General features: G+C 43.3%; 1 protein-coding gene across 1 annotated transcript in view; it reads right to left on the bottom strand.

Annotated features, from left to right (window-relative positions):
• The window catches only part of LOC126253539 (uncharacterized), a 606491-nt gene that overhangs the window by 217979 nt on the left and 362606 nt on the right, over window positions 1-25906 (bottom strand). The window contains exons 75-85 of the mRNA XM_049954972.1: window positions 23396-23722; window positions 19953-20276; window positions 16488-16799; window positions 14226-14546; window positions 13812-14135; window positions 11560-11877; window positions 9408-9728; window positions 9004-9330; window positions 8373-8690; window positions 4917-5240; window positions 1773-2099 (exon numbers count right to left, since the gene is read on the bottom strand). Of these exons, the coding sequence (XP_049810929.1) occupies window positions 1773-2099; window positions 4917-5240; window positions 8373-8690; window positions 9004-9330; window positions 9408-9728; window positions 11560-11877; window positions 13812-14135; window positions 14226-14546; window positions 16488-16799; window positions 19953-20276; window positions 23396-23722 (3543 nt within the window). The remainder of the gene's footprint in view (window positions 1-1772; window positions 2100-4916; window positions 5241-8372; window positions 8691-9003; window positions 9331-9407; window positions 9729-11559; window positions 11878-13811; window positions 14136-14225; window positions 14547-16487; window positions 16800-19952; window positions 20277-23395; window positions 23723-25906) is intronic.

The raw sequence follows: 25906 nt of genomic DNA, 5'->3' as shown, positions 1-25906 counted from the left end.
GTTACTGTACAATACTAAGCATGAAAATCTGTATTGAGCAGTTTATGGCTGTAACGGGCATTTTCTTATTTATACCAATACTGGCTCCGGAGATTTGTTTTGTGAACAAAGAGTATCACATTAGAAACGTCTATATGATGAGGGGTATTGTTTCGAATGTCCAGATGGACTGACGGTCTCATTTTTACGTAAAATACGAGGTTGGAATTTTAATAGTGGCAGCTATTTATTTACAACTTATACAAAATAGAGACATGCTTCCTTCAGAGTAGTCACTAGCATTGTATATAGCCCGTCTCCAGCGATGTGGAAATCGCATGATACATTAGCAACGCCAGTCATGTTGACAGCGCCAGTGAAGCGGTCTATTGTTCGACGAGTCTCTCTAACAGTTCTGAAGCTAATGCTAAGAAGTGCTTTCTTCAATTTAGGAATCACGTTATAGTCACAAGGGCTTAACTCTGGGGAGTATGGTGGGCGGTACAGCACCTTCCGTCCCCATCGATCGAACAGATCACACTCACCTTGCCCCATATGCGTCTGAGCATTGCCCTGCAAAACGATTTGAAGGCACTGCATAAAGTGTCATCTTTCTGTAAGCTGGTCGCTGGCTGTGTTGCAAAAAGGAACAACTCAGAGAAAGAAGCGGTGACACTTTCTGTAGGACCCGCCCATCATTTGCACGACAATGCTCAGGCGCGTAAGGAGCTAGGTGCGACTGATTTGTTCGATCGACGGGGCTGGGAAGTGCTGTATCACTCACCACACTCCCCGCAGTTAAGTCCTTTACACTTCAACTTGATACCTAAATTGAAGGAATCTCTTATTGGCATTCGCTTCAGAACTGTTACAGACACTCGTCGAGCAATAGACCGCTTCACTGGCATTATCAACACAACTGATGCTGCTAAGGGTTTTCTACGATTTGCACATCTCTGAAAACGAGCTATACCCTATGCTGCTGACTACTGTGGAGGAGAGTAAAGTTGTAACGAAATAGTTGCCACTATTAAAGTTCCAACCCTTATATATCCACGACTTATAGAACTTTGTGAGGTGCTGCGAGCACGCGTCTTTTGGAAATACTGGCGAGCACGGATATGTCGAAATACAACTGTATAAGGCTAAATTTGTCAACACGCCTTCTTGCCCGAGACCTTAGCGTCTGTCACGCACTCCAGGAAAACTTAAGAAATTACAAGTTTACATGCCAGAAGTGTGTTACAAATTCGTACCTGTTGCACACTACCTTTTCTGTCGTCACTGAAATGCCTGTATCCTCTTAACGTTTCCTTTTATGCTCCCCTGCTTCATTCGGGGACGCACTCCTGAATTTAGTTTGAAACAACAAGAGTTGGAAAGGGAAGTGACAGAGTACACCAAGAATTGGAAAAAAAACACAGGAAAATGTTGAGTGGACTAGAAACAGTAGTAAACACATCATCGAAGAGAAAGACACTTAAACCCAAAGATACAGAATATGTAAGAAGAAACTGTAGTAAATTAAACACATAAATTACAGCGACAATATGTATTCGTGCAACTCAGGTACTTCTCTGTCCTTACGAAGAGTAAGGCATCACATTTATGAAGCAAACGCCAATAATTTTTGGGCGTAGTCATTGTGTTTAAGTTTCATGTTATGACTCTGAGTTGCGCAAAAACTTAGTCGTGTCTGCATAAAGATAAAGTTAAGTAAAGACAAGTCACTAGTGGAATAAAGATATAGCCACAAGTTGTGTAGTATAGATAGTACAGATGAAGTATCTTACTGGGCTCCCTGAGTACGCATGCAGTGAGGGGATTTCCAGAGTATCCCGGCAGGCAGGTACAGGAAGGCGCGTGGTTGACAACACGGCACTCGGCGTTGGTTCCGCAGGTGCCGGGACACGGGTCCCTGCACTTGTTGTTGACGCACGCCTTGCTACGGTCGCAGTCTGTGTTGAGCACGCACTCGGGCCTGCAGCCCGTGTAAGGGTCTCCAAAGTACTCGGGTAGGCACGTGCAAGAGCCCGCGCCCTGGCGCTCTTTGCATACGGCGTTCGCACCACAAGGCGAAGGATTACATGGGTCTCGTGGGCCTTCCGTTGAAGTTGGTACTGTAAGGATAAATTGTACACCTAGTATTGGTTTCTTTGCGGTCTGTTACTCAAAATCTGCGCTTGTTGGACAATACTGTTTGACAGTTTTTCGTCCATGTGATTAACTTTCAACAAATAGTGTAAATATCTCGGAATACAATCACACTGGTAGCAGTTGCAAGTCAACACACATACCTCGACACTGTTGTTGAAGATATTGGCGGCAACAAAACAAATGTTAGTAACTAAGAATAGAAATCAACTTAGTGCTACGACAGAGAATTGTTGTGGCAGGTGCCATAGTTTACCATCAAATAAATGTGTTAAACACTTGTTCATCGTATTAACTGCCACACACATCTTTTCATAGTATCAGACACTAGATAAATACAGTACTTCCTCAAGCATGCCAAATATACTTAGGGAAAAATGCGTTATTTCAACTAATCAATACAGGTGTCTTGAATACGGAAGTCTAGGAACTTGCAGGTATTTTCTGTGTTGCTTATACGTAATAATATCACGTTTTCTAATGCCAACTTATGCTGTAAAATGCCAGTAGTTACTTCCATTTACTTGTTTTTAGTCTGTATAGTAAAGATTCGGAAATCTATTTCACAAAACCTTAATAGTCTAACAAAGCCTACGAAAAACTCTAAAATTAAGTTTAGTAATTAATTAACCCGACGAAACAAAATGAACGCGTTTCACTCTGGACGACTAGATTTGTATACACACTCCTCACCCTATTTCAGTAGCTTGTATTCAACACAGTAAGTTCCTGCGTACGGAAGAAGATGCGAGGTTTCAAACTGTGTGATTGAGCAAGGCAAGGCGTTGCCTTATGCTTGCTGTGCTCTGCCGTCGAATCTAAACTCACGAACATCTCAACTTACCAACTTCCAATGCTGTTGTCATACAATGACCGAGTCTTTGAGCAGATCTTTAGACAGGCTCGCACAGCTCAATTGACAGAGAATTGTTAACGAAAAGTAGAAATCCTGGCTCTCGACCTCGACAAAGTCTCACATAGTTCATTTCAATGAACACTCTTCAGTCGAGTTAAATGACTTAATTTAGCAATCAAATTACTTACTACCCTCATTCTTGCATCAATGAAAATGTATGGAATATTCACGTCGCAAATGATCTTAATATTAAAAAACCAGACGACCGAAATTTTCCTTGTGGTAGCAACACATGAGATCTCAGCGGGCATATAAACTACCTGTTCAAAAGTGTCCGGACACCTATTAGTGGATATTAACATTGGTTGTGTCCACCATTCGCTACTATAACGGCTTGAACTACGTTGGAGACACTTTCGGAGAGGTGCCTGAACGTCTGCGGAGGAATGAGTCGATTCTTCCTCAAGAGCTGAAAACAGAGAAAGCAGTTATGTTGAACACTGGGGTCGACTTTCTAACTCATCCCAAAGGTGTTCCATAGGGTTCATATTGGGATTCTGGGCAGGCCAGTCTATTTCAGGAATGTTATTATCCACAAATCATTACCGCACAGGGGTGCTTTATGAAAAGATACACTGGCATGCTGGTTCAAACACCCAACGTGTTCGAGTCACAATGTTGTAAAATGTGTTCATATCCTTCCTCATTTAGTGCTTTGTGAAAAGATACATTGTCATGCTGATTCAAACACCCGTTGTCTTCGTGTTCCAATGGGTAAAATGTGTTCATATCCTTCCCCATTTAGTGCTTTGGCTCAAATGGCTCTGAGCACTATGGGACTCAACTGCTAAGGTCATTAGTCCCCTAGAACTTAGAACTAGTTAAACCTAACTAACCTAAGGACATCACAAACATCCATGCCCGAGGCAGGATTCGAACCTGCGACCGTAGCGGTCTTGCGGTTCCAGACTGCAGCGCCTTTAACCGCACGGCCACTTCGGCCGGCATTTAGTGCTTTGTTAAGCGCAATAAGGGAACCACACCCTAGCCACGAAAAAGACTACCATATTGAAACACGACCCCCTCCGTACGTTACTTTTGGCGCTACCTTTCTAGTGGATGGCCACAGAGTATAGCGCGATTCATTACTCTAAATCACTGGTCTCCAGTCATCCACCGCCCAGTGGTGGCGCTCCTTACAGCACCTCAAACCTCGCTTAGCACTGACTACAGATATGTGTGGCTTATGATGAGCTGCCCGATCGCTGAACCCGATCCTTTTTAACTCCCTAGGCTCAATATTGTGGTAGCCGGACTTCTGGTAGCACTTTGGAGCTCACGAGCGATTCCTTCTGCTGATTTCATGCGATTTCTTACAACCAGCCTCCGCAATGCTCGACGGTACCGGTCCGTCAGTACATGAGTTCTGCCTGATCTTGGTTTATTTGAGGTTATTCTCTAGCGGTTCCACTTCACAATCGCATCAGCAACAGTCGAACTGGGCAGCAGTGGAAATGTTGAAATGTCCCTGATGGATTTATTACTCAGGTGACACTTTCGAAATCATTGAGTTCTCCTGAGCACCTCAGTCTGCTGTTATGCTTCTCTCCTGACAACACAATACTTGCCGCGTCCTTTTATAATGGAGGTCCCGCTTTTCGTGGCATCTAATGATCAGCTCCACATCAGATACGGCGTTCGGACACGTTTGATCGGATATTGTATCTGGTTATTTTGTTAGCAGATGAGATATCCTCTATTTAATAAAGAAACACTAAATAACAAGCACTCTTTTATAGTTTTGTTATTCCCCCTTTCAGATTTCTGTCCTTGCAGTCGACACAACGAGGTTTAATCAGTGACAAGCGCCTTTCTGTAACGAAACGAGGGTGAACTAACTGATATCTGTGACGTGCCACAAGCTTACGTTGTATAATCTGGGAGCACCCGCTGAACGGGTTGCCGGTGAAACCAGGCCTGCAGAGGCACATGGGCGCGTGCTTGACGACTGTGCACGTGGTCTGCGCGCCGCAGGAGCCGGGGCAGGGGTCCCTGCAGCGCTCCGACTGGCAAGCGAGGGCGCTGGGGCATTCCTCGTTACGCGTGCACTCTGGCCGGCAGTTGGGCGGACGCCCCACGTAGTTGGGCAGACAGGAGCACGCGGGCTGAGTGCCCACGGTGCGGCACTGCGAGTTGGGCCCGCACGGCGACGGCACGCACGGGTTCCCGCTCGGCGGTTGTGCGACTGGTTCTGGTGGGCAAGCGCGGATACGGTGAAGGAACGTGCGGGACGCAAGCGTACGGGGGAACAAGAAAGTGCACAGCCCCAGGAACATATCACGGCAAGTGAGGGACCTCCGTCGGATCAAAAGGTCACTTCGAACTTTCTGCTTCTTCTCCCTGTTAGACGTGTGCCGTCTCAACGCAAGCTTCTAGAATCTATTGTCTTTTACGGAATGATATATGATTAGATAAAAGAAATTATTCAAATAGTTAAGGGACACGAAAATTTAATAGTAATGGGGGACTTGAATTAGATAGTAGGAAAAGGAAGAGAAAGAAAAGTAGAATGTGAATATGGACTGCGGGTAAGGAATGAAAGAGGAAGCCGCCTGGCAGAGAATAACTTAATCATCGCCTACACTTCGTTTAAGAATTGTGAAAGAAGCTTGTATACGTGGAAGAGTCTTGGAGACACCGGAAGGTTTCAGATTGATTATATAATCGTAAGACAGAGATTTAGGAACCAGAGATTTAGCCAGATGTGGACTCTGATCACAATTTATTGGTTGTGAACTGTAGATTAAAACTGAAGAAACTGCAAAAAAGTAGGAATTTAAGTAGATGGGACCTGGATAAACTGAAAAAAAACAGAGATTTTAGAGAGTTTCAGAGGGAGAATTAGGGAAAGATTAACAAGAACAAGGCAAAGGAAAGGGAGAAGAAATAAAAACCTTGAGGTCTGCCGATGACACTGTAATTCTGTCTGAGACAGCAAAGGACTTGGAAGAACAGTTGAACGGAATGGACAGTGTCTTGAAAGGAGAATATAAGATGAACATAAACAAAAGCAAAATAAGGATAATGGAACGTAGTCGTATTAAATCAGGTGAAGCTGAGTGAATAAAATTAGGAAATGAAGCAGTTACAGAAGCAGATGAGTTTTGCTTTTTGGGCAGCAAAATAACTGATGGTGGTCGAAGCAAAGAGGATATAAAATGTAGACTGGCGATGGCAAGCAAAGCGTTTCTGGAGAAGGGAAATTTGTTAACATCGAGTATAGATTTAAGTGTCAGGAAGTCTTTTCTGAAAGTATTTATATGGACTGTAGCCATGTACGGAGGTGAAAGATGGACGATAAATAGTTTAGACAAGAAGAGGATAGAAGCTTTCGAAATGTGGTGCTACAGAATGTTGAACATTAGATGGGTAGATCATATAACTAATAAGGAGGAACTGAACAGAGTTGGGGAGAAGAACAATTGTGGCACAACTTGACTAGAAGAAGGAATCGGCTGGTAGGACACGTTCTGTGGCATCAAGGGATCACCAATTTAGTACTGGAGAGAAGCGTGAAGGGTACAAGTCGTAGAGGGAGGCCAAGAGAGGAATACACTAATCAGATGCAAAAGATGTAGGTTGCAGTAGTTACTCGGAGACCAAGAGGCTTGCACAGGATAGAGTGGCATGGAGAGCCACCACCACAACAACAACAACGGAATGATATATTCATGTGAAGCGAGAACTCATGGATTGAACAACCATCGAGATAACTGGATGAAGAAATGTTTTCGGTTCTCGACTGAGAAGAACGCAACAAACTTAAGGCGGTAGTGCCACCTTTCAGTCATTCATGGTCGTGTCAGATGTAACACTCTCGAAATGCACATTTGTGGAGAGCAATCGTTAGGTATCTTATTACATAATTTGAGAAATTCTGGTCGCGAATATTTACAGAACACTTCGCTGCTTGGTGGCTCAAATGTTTAAGTAATACGCTAGGTGTCTCCCCTAAGTGTCGTCACGGCCTTATCTCCGGTATTACAGTAGATTTTTGCAGTGTACAGATGGAGCCCACCCGAAAAAATACTATTCATAATGTGTTTCGTGTGACACCTAGTGTCAACTGAAAATATATGGGTGCTTCTCGTTCCAACACAAAGTAATTTTTTAAGTGGAATTTTGGGTGATTTTTCGATACAGAGATCTTGAATTAGTCTGATGCGATATTTGATTTAATGATCCACTGAGTAGTGCTGCTGCGTCAGACGGTATAACACAAATCGGCACATGAGACGGGAAACCCGGTCAAGGAAGGCGTGGCCAACAAATATACGTAAGTGACAAAGAGCGTATCTTTAAACCGAATATCGTACTTGAACAATTTGGGACTGCTCTACACAATGGTAGACTTTACAAAAATCGACTTTAAATTTTTTGTTATTTTTAACGAGGAACAAACTGCGTATCAGTAACACAGGAAGTTGCAGAAAACATGCGATAAACGCTGCATGTAGGCTGACTCCATCTGCCCATTGTCATTATCTGTCGGAACACCAGAATACGCCTGATGACTCTTGGATGAGATACCCGCTATGAGAAACAGTAGGTCTCGAGAAATATTTGTCCTGGGTGTCATGACACTTCACGTATCTTTAACGTTTGAAAAGGTTTTGCGTTTGTGAGAAATGTTAAGTTGTGTCATACGTCAGACTTCGTGTTAACAATGAGCGTGGTAATGCAGTGGTCAGCGATATAGATTAGGGTTATGGCCCAGATCACGTAATACGTGATCTGGGGTTATGGGTATCGTTGGCTTCGAGGTCACTGGAGACGAATTACCAGCTTAGCTAGAAGAGGATGAGGGGAAGGAACAGCTGGTAATCTCTTCATAGGAAATATTCTAGTACTCGTATGAAATCTGCAGCAAACCTAAATCTGGACAGTAGGATGGAAATCTGAATCCAGATTTACTCAGATCCGAGTCCAGGACGGTAATCACTGCACCATCTCGTTCGATTTTTTTTTATATATGAAAACTGTAGTTATTAAGCTATGTCCGTAATGACATAATAACTGACTACTCCATCTGAATATGCTTTTTCACTCATTATGACCTTATACAGCTGCATTTCAACAATACGATGCACGATCCTTGGAATGTTGCAGCTCATTACCTTCTATTTTGAAATAGATGCTGAGAAAGTGAGACAGCAAAGGACGAGATGTTATCAACATTAAAAATCCTGATAGCCATTCGGACAAAGCCTGTAATAACAAGGCTATGGATCTTGCTCGAACTGCTTGCGTCTTAATACTGCCGTGATATGTCACCTGCGGCTGTCAAAGAGTGAGAAATAAAACATAGAAAGTTCATGCTTACTTTCTTCCTTAATACACCTAGTGAATGGATCTCCAGTGAAACCAGGGGCACAAGAGCACAGAGGATTGTGGTTGACGACTTGGCAGCGAGCGTTTATGCCACATGTACCAGGGCAGGGGTCTGTGCACTTCTGCTTGACGCACGCCCTGTTCTGCGGACATTCTGTGCTTACGACGCACTCCGGTTTGCAGGCGGGCGGAGCCCCTATATAGCCCTTCTGGCACGAGCAGACGGCGTGTCCATTTGTCACACGACACACGCTGAACGGCCCACAGGGAGACGGCTTGCATGGGTCCTTCGTCGGTTCTTCTTTTGGTACTGGCAAGACGAAAGAACAGATGCAAGAAATTGAAGAAGCAGTACAAGCTGCAAGAAAAACAGAATACAGAGAACAGTGCAGGCGAGGAAGCAGGAGAAATAGAGCTCGCTGGTAGATATTGCTGAGTCTTTAAGTTTAAAAATAATGAGCGACAAATTTCACACCAGAAGACGAGAGGGAAAAGAGATGACAGTTAAAGGCAAGCATGAGATCGTCGAGGCACATTGCTCCTGCCGCCTCTATGCAGATAAATAGATAATACAACAGGTATCAGACAAGAGTATATAAAGAGAAAAGAGAAAAGTTGCTTACTAGACGGAGGGAGATGGCAAGAACTTAGAGGGTTTCCAATGTATCCTGGTAAACAGCTGCAAGAAGGTGCGTGGTTGACGACGCGGCATTCAGCATTGAGCCCGCAAGTGCCGGGACACGGGTCTCTGCACTTGTTGTTAACGCAAGCCTTGCTACGATCGCAATCCGTGTTGAGCACGCACTCGGGCCTGCATCCCGTGTACGGATCTCCGAAGTACTCGGGAAGGCAGACACACGAGCCAGCGCCTTGTCTTTCTTTACACAGCGCGTTCGCACCGCAAGGCGATGGATTACACGGGTCTCGTGGCGTCTCGACGGGCGCTTGAGCTGCAACGGATGAAACCCTTAGCAGATGTGATCTACTGCCACTTATCGTGTAGAGAGTTAATGGTAAGCGTTCTTACATGGTACAGCTGCGCAGCCGGCAAATGGGTCTCCTGTGAAACCTGGCAGACATGTGCATATAGGTGCGTGCTTGACTACGGTACAAGTAGTGTGCGCTCCGCACGAGCCTGGACAAGGGTCTCTGCAGCGCTCAGACTGACAAGCCAGCGCACTCGGGCACTCCTCGTTCAGTGTGCACTCTGGCCGGCAGTTAGGTGGCCGTCCCACGTAGTTTGGCAGGCAAGAACATGCAGGGGACGTCCCGACAACACGGCACTGCGAATTGGGCCCACACGGTGATGGCACACACGGGTTGCCACTAGGCGGCTGTGCTATAGGCTCTGCAGGAAGAAAGAGTTTGTGAGGACAGGAGAAACATAAGATATAAGCAGACAGTACAGATTGTCCTAGGAGGAATGGTCAACATTCAGAGATATGACAGGAACGCTCATTTGAAGCGAAAAACCTCATATGCACATATGCCCTATTCCGAGTTGTTTACGAGATGGAACACATTTAATGAACGTTTGTTTTAGGGCTACCAGCGCACACTTGTGTCTCTTACGCACCCAAGCTTTTTGATGTTTTATTCTAGCCCAATCTACCTCGTTGCTTTCAAACTCGTTAATCGGGATGGCTTTCTGCTCTATGAATAGGGGTGGACTTAAAATCGAACCCTATGGGGCTCTGTTTGTGTTTTCTCCCCAGGCACTAAAGTTTTCTACCTTTTCAACATTGCTTGAATTACTCAGCAGTACGTTTTGCATTCTGTTCGTTAACTATGACTCAAACAAGTTGAGTGTAAATCCATCTGTTCCATAAATTATAATATACGTAAAATGTGTTCTACCTCAGAAACCATTTGGAATACTGCATACGCCTATAATAAGTTTTTAGCTTCAAATGATGCTTTTTGTCACAACCATGAATACTGACCCTTCTTCTTGGGAAACCCGATATACTGAAATGAGAAGTAAGTTGAGTCTAGAGGCTAAGTAATGGTGTCTGTGACCTTTCGTTAATATAGCTACTTAATTCTTATTTTTACCAGTATCGTCGGGTCCTGTAAAAGAAGGAATATTGCATTTTATTTATTTAAACCAGATGGTTTGAGTCAGATGTGTACAACATTCTGTTTCTACCGTAACGAAAATTGTTCCCACACTATTTTTATATGGGCAATGAATGTCACTTCTTTCAACTATCAGTGAAATAAAGCACCGATACTTTAATTTCCGCTATCAACGAAGGATTGCCACTGAACTATGTTTTGGTCTGGGTGCAGAACAGGAGTACTAGTCTTGCAACCGTCTCCAATAGAGATGGGAGCAATTCTAAAAATCTTTTTTTTATCCTCTGTGTACCCACGGAATCACACTCGTGTCTGAAAACGAAACGTTAGTCAATTTTTGTAGTTACAATGCCAGTTTTCGCTCGAGTCAAATAATATTATATATGAAACTTCCCAGCAGTGTAAAACTGTGTGCCGGATCAGGACGCAAACCCGTGGGCAAAACTACTACCGACTGAGCTATCCAGCCATGAGTGAAGAAGCGCACTCACAGTTATCAGTACCTCTCTCTTACTCGTCAAACTTCTCAGAAGCTCTCCTGCTATCTTGCTAGACTAGCACTCCTGGAAGAAAGGATATTGCCGAGAACGGGTTTGGTCAGTGCCTAGAGAACTGTTTCCGAGATGAATCTTCCGCTATTCAGCTGAGACTACACTGTTTTGAAACTCCATGGCAGATTAAAACTATGTCCAGCACACAGTTTTAATAACCCGGACAGTTTCCAAACAGCGTACGCTCCGCTACAGACTGAAAGATGGTCTCAATTGTTGAGAATGCCTTTAGTGTATCCCTACAGCGCCTTATCGTAAAATTAATATTGACACTCGGGAGCCTTGCAGTTATGATAGTGAATTAGCGTTCTTAAGTAAAGTGTTTATACGCTTTGAATCTCTGTAGCTACATGTTATCTTTCTAAAGCAAAAACCATACCATAATAATTTTTATATTAATACAGAAAATTTGCAACGGACCAATCTCTTATAATCATGTTGGGTCACAGACGGAAAAGAAAATGTAATCAGCAAAGTCACGAATGAAGTAAACAAAAAGTAATAGATTACAAGTTGGAAAGTTGACTGAAAAAGGTGAGAGGCGCTTACTCTGCTCCTTGATACATCTAGAGAAGGGGTCTCCTGTGTAGCCGGGAGCGCAAGAGCAAATGGGGTTATGATTGACGGCTTGGCAGCGGGCATTGAGACCGCAGGTGCCGGGGCAGGGGTCGACGCACTTCTGGTTGACGCACGCCTTGTCCTGCGGGCACTCTGTGCTGACGACGCACTCTGGCCGGCACGTGGGCGGCGCCCCTACGTAGCCGCTCTGGCACGAGCAGACGGCGTGTCCGTTCGTCACGCGACACACGCTGAACGGGCCGCAGGGCGACGGCTTGCACGGGTCCCGGGGCGGCTCTGCGGTTGGAGCTGGCGTGCACGACAGACAGCGGGCGTACAGAGTCGGAAGGACAGACACAGAAGGCGAGGCAAACAGGCTACAAGCTAAGCTGCAGTTACAGTTACAGTACTAGAAGAAGGCGTGAACTCTAGACATTTGTTTCGTATTTCAGACACAGAAGAAAAGAACAGAATTTTAAGAATGTACTCACTTCATACAGAAAAGCACATAACAATGGAGAAATAAAAAATAGCAGAATTTCTTCATAGCTAGCAGAACTAAGCAAAGCATGCACTCTAGAAAAACCAAATGTATTTCAATCAGGCAGTAAGATCAAAGAATAAAAACCTGTGAAGGAAAGATCGGAAATTACACGATTTTTTCCATGCTTAAAATAGAGTGAAGATTTTTTAAGAATATGTACAAGGCAAAGAACATTTCACTCCGTTTCCGCCATAGCTCTACAGTCAAAGCCGATCAATAGGTTCGGTGATCTCCAATTCCAGGATATGTGATGCGGAATGATTGGGCGAGTACAGCTATGTAATATTTTTTCTAGTACTTTGTGCAAGTTAATATTTGCTCCAATCTTCCGTCTAACTTGGATGATTGTTAATAAATGCCGAAAGAAATCTAAATAAATTATAGATCCCAATAGCCTATATTTAAACGGCTAATTTTCGTAAGTATAAAGGTAATCGATCAAAAGAACGCATAAAATATAAATTTCAAGACATGTGGTAGTTATTACAACATCAGTTTCTGCAATATAATTGGGATAGACACACGTTATATTAAAGTAACAGAAACGTAATTATGAGCATTGATTAGCGCTTCTGAAGAAAAAGCTCGATTCTTAATCAAATTATTCTGATTTGTTTTGACTATCTGCAGGTAGAAAGATCAACACTGTTAATTTTTATAGCTACTATAATTTCTGCAAATATGTAAGTCTTCCACACTGAGATAAAGTTACCCGAATTTAAATATGGAAGACGGTTTATTAATAAACATTGTTATTAGTGCAGTTTTGTACAACATGTTACTGAACATTCGCAGCACGTGCTCACCGTTTGGAGATTTATCCTGCGCTGCCGCAATACTTTCGAAAGGAGCGATACGTATTTCCCCTGTGTATAGCTGTGACCACACTCGTGTTAATTATTTACCAAAGAAAAATCGCCAAAGAGCTGTAAGTTTTCAGAAGTTACTTTATTTAGACGAGCAGTTTCGGCATCTCATTAATGCCGTCTTCAGGTACCTGTACACTCCATGTACAGACAGTCAGATATATCTATCATGCATAACAACTCAAAGTTACCAAGTAAACACTGCGCAATCGATTCACGAAATCCATGTATTGATGGCTCCAGGTTCAAATGGCTCTGAGCACTATGGGACTTAAAATCTATGGTCATCAGTCCCCTAGAACTTAGAACTACTTAAACCTAACTAACCTAAGGACAGCACACAACACCCAGCCATCACGAGGCAGAGAAAATCCCTGACCCCGCCGGGAATCGAACCCGGGAACCCGTGCGTGGGAAGCGAGAACGCTGCCGCACGACCACGGATGGCTCCAGTTATGAATGTATCGATATATCTGATTGTACATACATGGAGTGTAAAGGGGCTGAAGATGGCATTAATGAGATGCCGAAACTGGTCAGTTCAATTAAATAACTTCTGAAAATAAACGGCTGCTTAGCGATTTTTTCGTGGTAAATATTTGACCAGCCGCTGTTCTGCGCCAACTACGGATCAACAGATACTCTTGGTAAGTTAGTGTTAGAACAGTTGCTATAGAAAACTATCAAATGTTAATCAGTCCCCTGCCTTTTATTAAAAATGTTTTTTACACGCCCTCAGACGATTTCGAGTGATATGTTCTTCGCTCTTGTGATCATTGCAGAAATGAAAGTAATTAAAATATAAAAGAAAATGTGAAGAAACAGCAGCTTACTAGGAGGCAGATGGCAAGAGTTAAGAGGGTTTCCAATATAGCCTGGAAGACAGCTGCAAGAAGGCGCATGGTTGATGACGCGACATTCCGCATTGATGCCGCAGGTTCCGGGACACGGGTCCCTGCACTTGTTGTTGACGCACGCCTTGCTTCGGTCACAGTCGGTGTTAAGGACACACTCTGGCCTGCATCCTGAGTACGGGTCTCCGAAATACTCAGGAAGACACACACAAGATCCAGCTCCCTGCCTTTCCTTGCACACTGCGTTGGCACCACAAGGCGACGGGTTGCAAGGGTTTCGTGGTGCTTCGACGGGCGATTGAGCTGGAATTAATGAGCGCAGTCAGACACGAGCAGGTAACCTCAAGACAACTGTAGTGACAGAATGAAAGACCTAAGTGTACTGCATCTTACTTGGTGCTGGTATGCATCCGGCGAACGGGTCTCCCGTAAAGCCTGGCAAGCATTTGCATATTGGCGCATGTTTAACGACGACACATGTGGTGTGTGGTCCACAAGAACCTAGGCAAGGATCCCTGCAGCGTTCAGATTGACAAGCCAAGTTGCTAGGACACTCAGCGTTCAGCGTGCACTCTGGCCGGCAGTTCGGCGGACGGCCAATGTAATTGGCCAAGCATGAGCACGCAGGCTGTGTGCCTACCACACGACACTGTGAGTTTGGACCACAAGGAGATGGAACACATGGATTGCCGCTCGGCGGACGAACTATAGGTTCTGGAGAGAGAGAAAGAGTGTCGCAAAACTAAAGATTAGACAGACAAGCAAGAACAGTAACAGTATTATTATAGTAAGAAAAGAAAGAAAAAGAAAGTGAAATGTGGGAAAAAAGTTGTACTCTGTCGAAGATTGTGTACGCCTTGTGTGCTGTGTTCTGTTGTAATACATCTATAATTTATGATAAAAGGTTATTTCATTTTATTCCTGCTTGAGTAGTTTGGGCTAAAATGGTGGAACAGTTCGTATTCATCTTTACCAGTCACAAACATTTTGAGGAAATTCCTTTTCCTCCGATTGGTTTACCCGAACCGAGAGACGACGCCCATCCTGAACTGCAAAAGCTTCTTTCCTAATGCCCATTTTCTTAGTTTACAATGATTTGTATCACGTACACCATCGAGTCGCGAATCCTGTAAACTCTCTACCATGTATTTTAACTGCTTGGGTATTGTGTACGTGTGACTGAAATGAAAGAACAGTGTTCATTCGTCTAGATGAAGTGCACACAGCACGGTTTTTATGACACAAAATGGCTTGTATACAATCGACCCAAGTGTGCGGAGAAGCACGACTCGGCCCCGTTTCTGCTTCTAGCGGTAAAATCTGTCATTTCTCAATTTGTTAGATCCTCTCGTTTTGTTTGACAGTGTCAACTGATAACTGTCTCACCCTACCCCTTGTTCCATACTCCGCGTCAGTTTAGATGGTGTTCGCTTGCTGGCCCATATGATACTCTCTGGAAGCCAATGTAGCAAACTAAAGTAAAAATTCACTTTCTAGAAAATCATCTAATCCGTTTATTATTGCAGCAGCCCCAAGGTTGAAGTTCAGGAGAAGTTTCCTCAAAAGCTCTCCTGCCTTGCAAACAACAGCAGCTACAGCAAGAAAACGATTGTGGATCTCTCGACTTGAGAGTAGGTCTGCCTGGCTCCTCCCTTCAGAAACCCTCCCACCTGGGCATGAACGGAACTGGATGGTGTGGAGGTCACTCAAAAGTTTTCGTTCTTTGGTTCCTCTAAAAAAGTTATTGGCTTGCGGTACGAACCCACACAGCCATCTCCACGGTGTAATGTCAATTCTGACGTTACGAACGAAACGACAACACAATACCCAGTCCTCGAGCTGAGAAAAATCTCTGATCCGCCAGGGAACCGAACCCTGGCCCGTAAGGTTAGTAATTTGCGGCGCTGACCATGCAGCTACCGAGGCAGACCAGCGGTCTTTGGTCTGGAGTTGGAAGATCCACGAGTAACTTCCAGCAATGGCACTTCCCTGCGGATATCATCAACCGTGAATGAGAAGAACCAAAGACCATGGAGCACCTACTGGACTGTCAACTACGCCGTGCGTCTTGCACAGAAATTCTGCTTGTGACACCGGTTACAACTGAAGTTATAAGATTTTGGTCAAAAGTAGTGTAGATTGGTAATGCTTTCTTTCATTTGTTTGTAATGGTAATTACCATATGTTATATTTGTTTTCTGACTCGAATAATTAAATGGTTCAAGCCGTGAACGACATGTATACGGATATAATGTAGCTGAGGCAGGAGAAACAAGGGCACCGTTCCAGACTGTGCGAAATGGCAATGGAAAACAGCCTACAAATCACAACCGAAAACTCTCAGCGCAAAGTGCCGTCGGACTGTAAATTGAGTAAGCGATTTCGTTCGCTGTGCCTAAGGTATCAGATGTCGGATCATTACTACAAACTAACCTGTCTGAAATTAATTTGTCTCATTGAACGTACATAATAGACAATTCGTTTTGAGAACTAAAAGGAGTGTTTCTGTTTGCATGAGTGTAAGAAAAGTTGCAGTTGAAAACAGTGAAACAATGAAATACATAATAAGAAACTATACAAAAAGATAAGAACTAAAGATGAAGCTACGAGCACGTAAATAATGACAGTAAAGATAAGAAGGAAGAAGCCCCTTACTATCTTCCTTGTGGCAGCGCACAAACGGGTCGCCCGTGAGTCCTGCAGCACAGGAGCAGATGGGATTGTGGTTGACCACCTGGCAACGCGCGTTGAGCCCGCACGTGCCGGGGCAAGGGTCTACACATCTCTGCCTTGTACAGGCCTTATCCTGAGGACAGTCTGCGCTCACAATACATTCGGGGCGGCAGGTGGGCGGCGCGCCGATGTAGCCTTGTTGACACGAGCAGACGGCGTGCCCGGCGGACACGCGGCACACGCCGAACTCGCCGCACGGCGAGGGCAGGCACGGGTCTTGCAGTGCGGGCGGCGCTGCAGGCCATAACGGACACGCTACATACGACGCGTGGGCCACCACTACCGAGTGCAAGGAATACCTACCAATCTTGGCCTCTTCCAATTTCCGGTCATGGCAAACAGACTTTGGTTTACGAGCAGTTGCAACACATGCTCTGCAGGACTGAAAGAAGGTCTTCATAGTTGGACCTAAGAACTCCCGGAACCTGGATTTCATTCGTCAGATGCGCTCGAGCCTGATACTATCCTTGACGGTACGGGGAGCTGGGAAGCACATTCACATTTACACTTTTTCTAACTGTCTGGAGGAAACAAGTACTTTCCACCAAAGGCTGATATAAAGGCTGACCCAAACCTTAAAGTTAAAAATTATGCTTACATTACAGGATCCCCCACTGAGTATTTTGAGGTCTGAAGTGAAGATTTTTTTATGAAGATAAGCAACTACCACCTTACAGCAACAATTTATGCTCGTAATTCGGAGTTCGGTGCCGGCGTACTGCCTGGATAACCCACTGACAGATCAGAACTCTGAGTTCAAAATCATTTGGCTCCACTGTTTATACCTATTGTTTATAATGCGGTGTAACTACAGCACCAGCCCTCTGCATTCCAATGCCTTATTTTACGGCCCAATTGATGGGTACTTCTTTCATACGATCCAATACCATCGCTTCAGATTTTGTTGTGAGAACAAACCTTTTCGAGAGCCTTTGCATTCTCTGTGAGTTCAAAGTTCCAGTTTCTCGTAAATTTCTATCAATGGCTATAAACTGTCGTCTGTTTCGAAACTTCACTTTGTGGTTTCGTTCGTCTTTCCGGACACTACCTTCTGCTGTCTTCTTCTTCTCCCTCTCTTTTGCCTTTTCCCGTTTCACTGTGGACTCGGTATTGTTGTACGGCTTGAAGCTACATCGGTAACAGATACCGATACAAATCGGGACGGAAACTGTATACTCCATCTGTTTGCGTCGAGCGTAAATCTCATGTTCAGGTATAAGAACGTTTTCTAAATTTTTGCGTAGCGAGTATCTGAGGCTGGACATTGGTACCAGCACGGTATCTACTTAGGTAGATGTGGGAAACCACCTGAAACCACATCGTTGCTGGCTGGCTTACCAGCCCTTGTCATTAACCCATACAGCCATCTCAACAGTCTAATGTCAATTATGACGACTCGAGCGTAAGGGCAACACAACACCCAGTCCCAGAGTGGAGAAAATCTCTGACCCGGCCGGGGATAGTACCATGGCTCCTTCGGTTAGCAATCTGCCGCGCTGACCGTGCAGCTACCGAGGCGGACCAACCATCTTCGTTCTTGAGTTGGAAGATCCAGGAGTAGCCTCCAGAAATGGCACATTTCCTTGTGCATAACACCAACTGTGACTGCGGAGAACCACAGACGATGGCGCACCTACAGGATTGCCAATATGCCTGTGCCCTGCACAGAGGAATCCCGTAAGCGGCGCTCTATGGCACTCGGTTATCCGGGCGGATCACATTACATTCTGCCGTACCTAAGATTAAATGCGTGTCTGTTTCGAGAAATGATACCCCTTCGACAAGCAGTCAGTATAAATAGTAAACAGTGGTATAGTTGTTTGTTATTGAACATAAGCTGTTTACAAAACGTTGCATAACACGCATTGTTCATTGAAATTTTACTGCCGCCTAAAATATTCACTTCATGACCGTTCTTTATCTGAAAATAATCAATTTACTGTAGGTCTGTATTATTTTTACCCTAGAGGTTTGAAACGCCCTGTGTATTGGCGATTTACGGAGTGGACGTGTATCCTTGACTGTTACAAGTAACACTGCTGCCTATATTACTGATTTCTGGTGGCAAAGAACGCAATAAGAAATGCAGGGCGCGAAATATACAATTCAGAATTTTGACTACAGTGACTGAAATATGTTACAGTACCGACTGCTGACGTTCATCGAAATGGCCAAGGATTGCGCTGTTGTGGATCGAGTCGACGATTGCCAATGAACTCGTCACGCAGAGAGACTGTACAGTTAAATATCCCCCAATAGACTTTAAAAATCTCGCGCAGAAGGACTTACAAGGGAAATACTTTAATCCAGCCGCTACTAAGTATTTAATATGCATCTGTAACTATACTATCATCATGAATTCTTATTACAAATGACAGGAATGATATACTATTCGGTACAAAGCAGATTTAATATCTCTAATAACGCAAGGAACCCATTTTTTTTTCGAAGAGTAGTCATCTAACATTCTAAGTAACGATTCTATCGGAACATTGTTGTTTTTCGTACTTCTTCGATAGTTCTATCAAAAAGCGGATAGAGCAAAACATGTCGCAGTGACCTACTCACTTTGACCATTGCCAGTCGAATGAACGAGTTCTTCTAAATCATCTGCTCTGACTTCGCTAAATAAAGAACAAGTCTATCCTAAACCTGACCAAAAGAAAAAAGTTGGCGTTAATATCGCGTTTATATGTGCGCCATCAAAATTCAGGCTGTACTCACAGCGCATCTCACAAATGAAATCCATCTTGAATTAACGACTTGACCGGTAATAGAAAGTGTGAAATGTGCTGTTATACTACTTTCGTTTTGCTGAATGGCACTGTCAATGGAAAGTTTGACGCCGAATTTTAAGTCATAAATATCCATCGTCCATACCAAGGCCAAATGAGACATGTAACCTTGCACTCGGTTTGCAGACACTGACAGACACAGAATGAAGAAACGAATGTGACAGAGACAGTAAGACAATAAGTTGAAAACTACCCAGTGAAAATAGTGTCCAAAGAAGAATATGAAAATAAATTTTACAGATAAAATAAGAATTACTGAATAAATAGATAAACAGAAACGCAGTACTCTGGTAAAGACGTAAACATGCAGTAAACTGAGGAACACAGTTGAAATTGAAACATTTTGTACCATACCTTAAAATGATTTCTGTATAAAATTATATTTTTCTGGGGACTATTCAGTTAGTTGCGTTTATTACTAGCAGCTCTCAATGGAGTAGTTAGCAGAGTATTTTACATCCAACTGGCATTCACAGTTTCATTTTGCCAATACTCCTTCTTTGAATAAAGAGCGAGGTCAGAAGCATTTGAAGGTATGGTACTGGACAGACAGTAAAGTATACAGAAAAGTAAGAAAATAAGTAGGTCTTACGAGTCACAGAAATAGCTTGGCAACTTTTGAGAGGGTTGCCTATAAAGCCAGGAAGACAGCTGCAAGAAGGCGCGTGGTTGACGACGCGGCATTCGGCATTGAGCCCACAGGTGCCGGGACACGGGTCCCTGCACTTGTTGTTGACGCACGCCTTGCTACGGTCGCAGTCTGTGTTGAGCACGCACTCGGGCCTGCAGCCCGTGTAAGGGTCTCCGAAGTAACCGGGCAGGCACGTGCAAGAGCCTGCGCCGTGGCGGTCTTTGCACACGGCATTTGCCCCGCAGGGCGATGGATTGCAGGGAGTCACTGGCTCTTGATGGACAGCTGTAAGATCATGCAGTAGAATCTTAGAATCATGGTTCCGGTTGAACATGGCAATCGCCAGAACCTTCAAACTAAGCTTCTTAAATAGTATTTACAGAACAGAAACATGTTACTGCAACTAACTGTGATATCTCTTAGCTATCTTCAATATAAAGCAGCAAGAACGACGTCTCGTGGATCTTGTGGCACGTCACAAAGTTTGAATCCTAACGATAATTAAATAATATTCATTATTCTTCTGACATGTCAATTATCATTATAAATGCTCTTGCTAGTTTTTTTGCCTCACGAGCATGAAATACATCTCGAACTCTGAAGATTACACAACAGTGCCTGATGCCACTTATCTGTAGTGGAGGTAGATAATGCACAATGAATATCACAACTCTGTAAATTTTTAATATCTTTTCCCCGTACGTATAAACTGAACTATATGAGACAGAAATCCTGAAAAAGATACATCTTGTCTTTAAAGACCTAACGCTCAGCTTACCTCACCCACAAAAATAGACTGTTTGCTCTATTTAGTCTACTCTGCAGACGTGTGTAGCTGCCCGCTCGTTGATTCAATATTTGTATCTGCTATTGATTGCAATGCAGTATGTATCTGTACAGGGTGGTCAAAATAAAATTGGTCCGGATTATGTACACCAATCTTACTATTTTGGAACAGCTGTTCAATCTAGTGATGATGATTTCTGATGCGTAATGGCGTTCTGTGAGTCTGCATGCCAGAACAGGCTGAAGCTGGCTTCATCTAAAGAAATGAGAAACTGAAACTCCTGTGATCACAACACCCCTTCGTCCAGAAACTAACAACGGAAGTGAACACGCTCAAGCTTGTCCTGCAACGTTAACTCACACACATCAGAAATTTTCAGGAATAAAGATACAAGTTCTTTCTGATAATTTTATGATATGTGGATATTTTAATTTCCATCTGCATACTTAGCTGGCTTTGCGACTGTTTTGATTTTTCTGCAGGCAATCTTTTACTTCAGCAAAGATTCCTGGTATTCGGAAAGTTTTCTAGTTATCTCTTTGCTGTTCAGATTACGTTCTCGCGAAATAACGAAACCTTTTCGGTCCAGTTTCATTTCAGGTACTCTAAATATGCGATAATTATTCGCTAACGATGAACTATTTGAGGCAAAAAATCTGAAAAAAATGCAGGTTCGATATGTCCCTTACGTACATGCGAAAACATTAACCATTGTTAACAACGATAAACAGCAGCGAGAAATATACTTATTGATACAAACACCTCTTACACTGCAATTTAAGTCTCGTGAATGGAATTCTAACACAAATGTAAAAGGAAATTTGTCTTAATGAAATACTCATGGCAGATTGTTCACTGTTGGCCTAATATCAAAACGGTTGCCAAAACTCAAAGGAACATTCCTAAACTTCATTCTTTCGTTTTACAGTTTACACGAACTGTAAAAAAGTGGATTTCATTCCAAGATACAATTTCGACAGTGGAAGCAACTGAAATAAAAAATAAAATGCAGTCAATAAAACAGAAACCATGTCTAGTGAGTAATATACACTGAGCAACAACTTTCTCGAAACCCCTTCGATTTCTCTCGCTGAGACGCAAAAGTGGGAAATCTGGCTTGAATGTGCTTACAACCTCTATAATGGTGTAAAAACGTGGCGTTCTACGGTTCTTCAAACAGCTAGGTGTCGACACTTGATAAAGAAGGAAAAAAAAAAGGATTGTGAGTTCATGTGAAGTGCAAGGTGGGTTAATGATGTCATATTTTACCAAAATTCTGCCCGACGCCACCATGGACGTGTCACACCACGGGAGGGTCGCCACATCCCTCCTCACACGCATCTCACCCATTCTCTTGACGTCTCTGCAAAGGAATTTAGAACCGCGGTCTCGGCGTTGCAATCACGCGGTTTTATTATGGGTAGCCGAGGAAAACATTTTCGACATCGCTGCTCCGAATCGACACGAAAAGGTCTTACAAGGTGTCATTAAAGGCGGGACTGAAGCCACATCTTCCTTTGGGGTGTTCATTTCTACACATTTTACAGTCGAAAACGACGATCTGCAATGTGATGTGTCAACGGATGAAATCACGTTAATTGGGGTTGGAGCCGCACGATGTCTTTCGAGAAGAGTTGAATCGCTGTGGGTTCCAGCAGTGTCAAGGTTTGTCAAGAACATCATCCTCTTGCACATCGCACTGCAAACTACTGTTTTCGACCACAAAATGTGTGGAAATGAACGCCCCAAGGAAAGGGGTGGTTTCAGTCACGCCTTTTATGAGACTTCCAGAGGCCTTTTCATATCGATTCTGAACAGCGGTGTGTTCGAAAAGTTTTGTTCGGCTACTTCGGCTGCCCATAAGAAAATCGCGGAATTTCAACGCTGGGCCTCGCGGTTCTGACCTCCGTAGCGGAGAGAGGCGTTAAGAGAAGAGGTGAAATGTGAGTAAAGGGAGGTGTGACGACCTTCCCACGACAAGACACGACCACGGTAACGTTGGACAGAACTGTGGTGAAAGTGTTGTTCTTTTTTTCTTTTTTTGTGTCGATTCCTAGCTGTTTGATGCACCGCAGAGCCCGACGGTGACGTTGCAGGGTGCCACACTTTTCCACCACTACAGAGGAAGGTTTTAGGTATCTTCGAGTCAAATTTCGAACTTCCGTGTCGAAATGGCAAAAAATGACACAGTATCAAGAAAATATTTTAATTTTGATGCGCAGTCCATTTCACCGAAGTTACAATTGAAGCTTTGCAACGCGCGTGTGTGTGCTATGTGTGATACCATACAGAAATATCCACATCTTTTACATACGTTGACACTTCGTTTCCTGTAAAACTAAAAGATAAAAACAAGTCACACATATCATGAACAATATTTCCATAAGAATAACTATTAAGTGATGAATGATCTGAAAAAGAAGTCCTTAATTTGATCCTGACACAATAAAGAAGCCTAATCAGACACAGCAATCAATAACCCTTAGCTGCAGCATCACAGTTCTCGTGGTAGCTGAAAACGCAGAGATGAAAGAGTGACATATGTAGCAATATGAAACATGAACAGGAACAGCGGTATTACTTGCTGCCTTATTATACAGCCAGCACAAGAGCTTACTTGGAGGAGCGATAGTGCATCCTGAGAAAGGATCACCAATATATCCGGGTAAGCACGTGCAGACAGGCCCGTGATTGACTACCCTGCAGACGGCGAAGGGCCCACAGGAGCCGGGGCACGGGTCCCGGCAGCGCATGCCCTGGCAAGCCAGGTGGGCGGCGCACTGACCGTCGATGGTGCACTCGGGGCGGCAGTTGGGCGCGCGGCCCACGTAGTTGGGCAGGCACGTGCAAGCCGGCCTGCCGCCCACAGATCGACACTGCGAGCTGGGGCCGCACGGTGAGGGCACGCACGGGTCACTGCTCGCAGGCGCCACCACGGCAGGGGCTACACGGGAGCAGCGGCTATCAGCTCTACACTTAGGCTATCACTGGGGGAAGGGGGAGGGGGGGTTGGAGAGTTACGGCTTTAGGTCGTGGTTGGCGACTTGGTATCACGTGTCACATCGTCAGCGGACTCATCGCAGCAGGATCTTGAAGGGTACAGGTCAATGTAACGAGATTTTATTGGCCTAAGTTGTTGGTGAAATAGGGTTCGGAGAGGTGGTTTGAAGTGGTTAATTTAGAAGCGAAGGACTCAGAACTGTTCATAGAAAATATATACAGGAAAATAAAGGATGACAGCTGTACGAAGGGTGTATTATACAGTGCTACTAAGAAATAGTGTTGTTATGATAAAGCCATTCTTCAAAACGTGAAATACTTATTTATCCAAAAGTCAAACATCATTTTTTTTCTTTATGGCGATTAGTATTTTCCTCTATCAATTGACATTACAATTCAGCTTGTATTTACATCCAGATTACTGAAGTACACAGTTTCATCAAGCATTACAGGAACAGCGGTTCCTGACACACTTTTTTTCGTATCAAAGCAAAGAAACTTTGAGGTTCCTTACTGTTGTATGAAACAGTTCAGCCGCAGCTTGTTGTGAAGGGCTTCTGAAAATATAATTATCGATTAAATATTTTTGTAAACGTTATTACTACAGTTTTTGAGAAGGCTAATAAGTACTTCACGTTTTCTTCAGTGCAATTAACTAGATGCTATCAGAAGGGCAATTATAAATTAGGTATTTTTTAAAGAGCACAAGCTATATTTTTGTCTGAAGTTAGAAACGATGCATCAGAGGAATAAGTAATTTTTCAATTATTGTGAAGGATTTGCATCAACTGGTAGCAAAACCATGACAGACATTTAGTTTCAAGGCAAATAAATAAACACATAATGGAAGGACGTTAATTATTAATACGAGACTGAGGCATAAGTCTCGCAATAAGATGTTTTCTCAAGGATAATGTGACTAAAATATAACAACAGATATCGAGAAAGTGCCGCTCATATTGTGCGAGAATGACGTTAGAATGTAGTTAAGATGTGTCGCTCAGCTGACAAATACAGATTAGTGGTCAATCAGTATCTGCGTAAGATGAATATCAGCCGTATGAACAACATTCTTATTCCACATTTCCCATGTCGTGAATGATTCTTCTACCTCATTTGATCGTTCACACGATTTTCGTCAGTTTCTCTTACACAATCTGTTGGCTCATAGATACTTGCAATTTAATGGTTTATGTTTGTGGCTTTAGCCACTGTTTCGCGTTCTAGAGTAAGAAACATATTTGCAATTACTTATGCCTCAATCTTCGTATAACAGACCAAAGGAAAGAGAAGGAAGTATTCAGGGAAGGCGATTACTTAATAATTAGCTAATACATACTATTAATGTACAAGAAAGATCATTTAGTCATTTCAGTAATTTATTAATCAGTTAAAGTATAAAATTTAGGAAGTGCAGCTTCATAGTTTAGGAGCTGAAATAGTAAGAACTTAAATAGTGACATGAAGAATTGTTGTAGGCAACTACTACTCTGTTAATTATATGACTAAGAAGTTTAAAGCTATTAGAACATTTGGAAATACAGATGACTATTATTTGTTTTAGAGTAGTTAAGAAAGAGGTAAGGGAATTTTTAGCAATAGTTTCTAAAGGATTATACGTCATACAACCACACAGAGTATCAGTATAGCAGGCGCATTCGAGATTAATATTGTTGTGAGTCTTATAAATGGAAGTAAATGAAATAGGAGAGAATGGGACATGTAGTAACGCTTTATTTGACGTAAGAATTTCTTCGTTCTTAGGTTCAAGAGGGTCTCTAGTCAGGAAGAGACTTTGGTAGAGGTTACGTGAAAAGCAAGATTATTTATCTGTATGACGAGGAGGATGGGTAATTAACAAAGAGAAGTATAAGAGCAATTCTATTCTACGTGGTACCTCAGCGTCTGGTCACATCATTCTGCTTTGCCTCTCGTATTTTTGTCATTGCGTGCGTATGATTAACAGCACCAAGTACTGCCTTGTGTTTGTGTTTCATTTGCCAGTAAACGTTTGTTCTAAGACATCCGCACGTTCTCGTTCGTCAGAGTTTAAAAAGATTTCAATGAATGTGTGGAAATTCTATTCTTCTAATACTGAATATTTCTGTTTCAGCATAATCTTGAAATA

The sequence above is a fragment of the Schistocerca nitens genome, chromosome 1, assembly GCF_023898315.1.
Source record: "Schistocerca nitens isolate TAMUIC-IGC-003100 chromosome 1, iqSchNite1.1, whole genome shotgun sequence".
Classification (NCBI taxonomy): Eukaryota; Metazoa; Arthropoda; class Insecta; order Orthoptera; family Acrididae; genus Schistocerca; species Schistocerca nitens.
The sequence above is the reverse complement of the archived record's forward strand: the minus strand, read 5'-3'. Positions and strand labels throughout refer to the sequence as shown.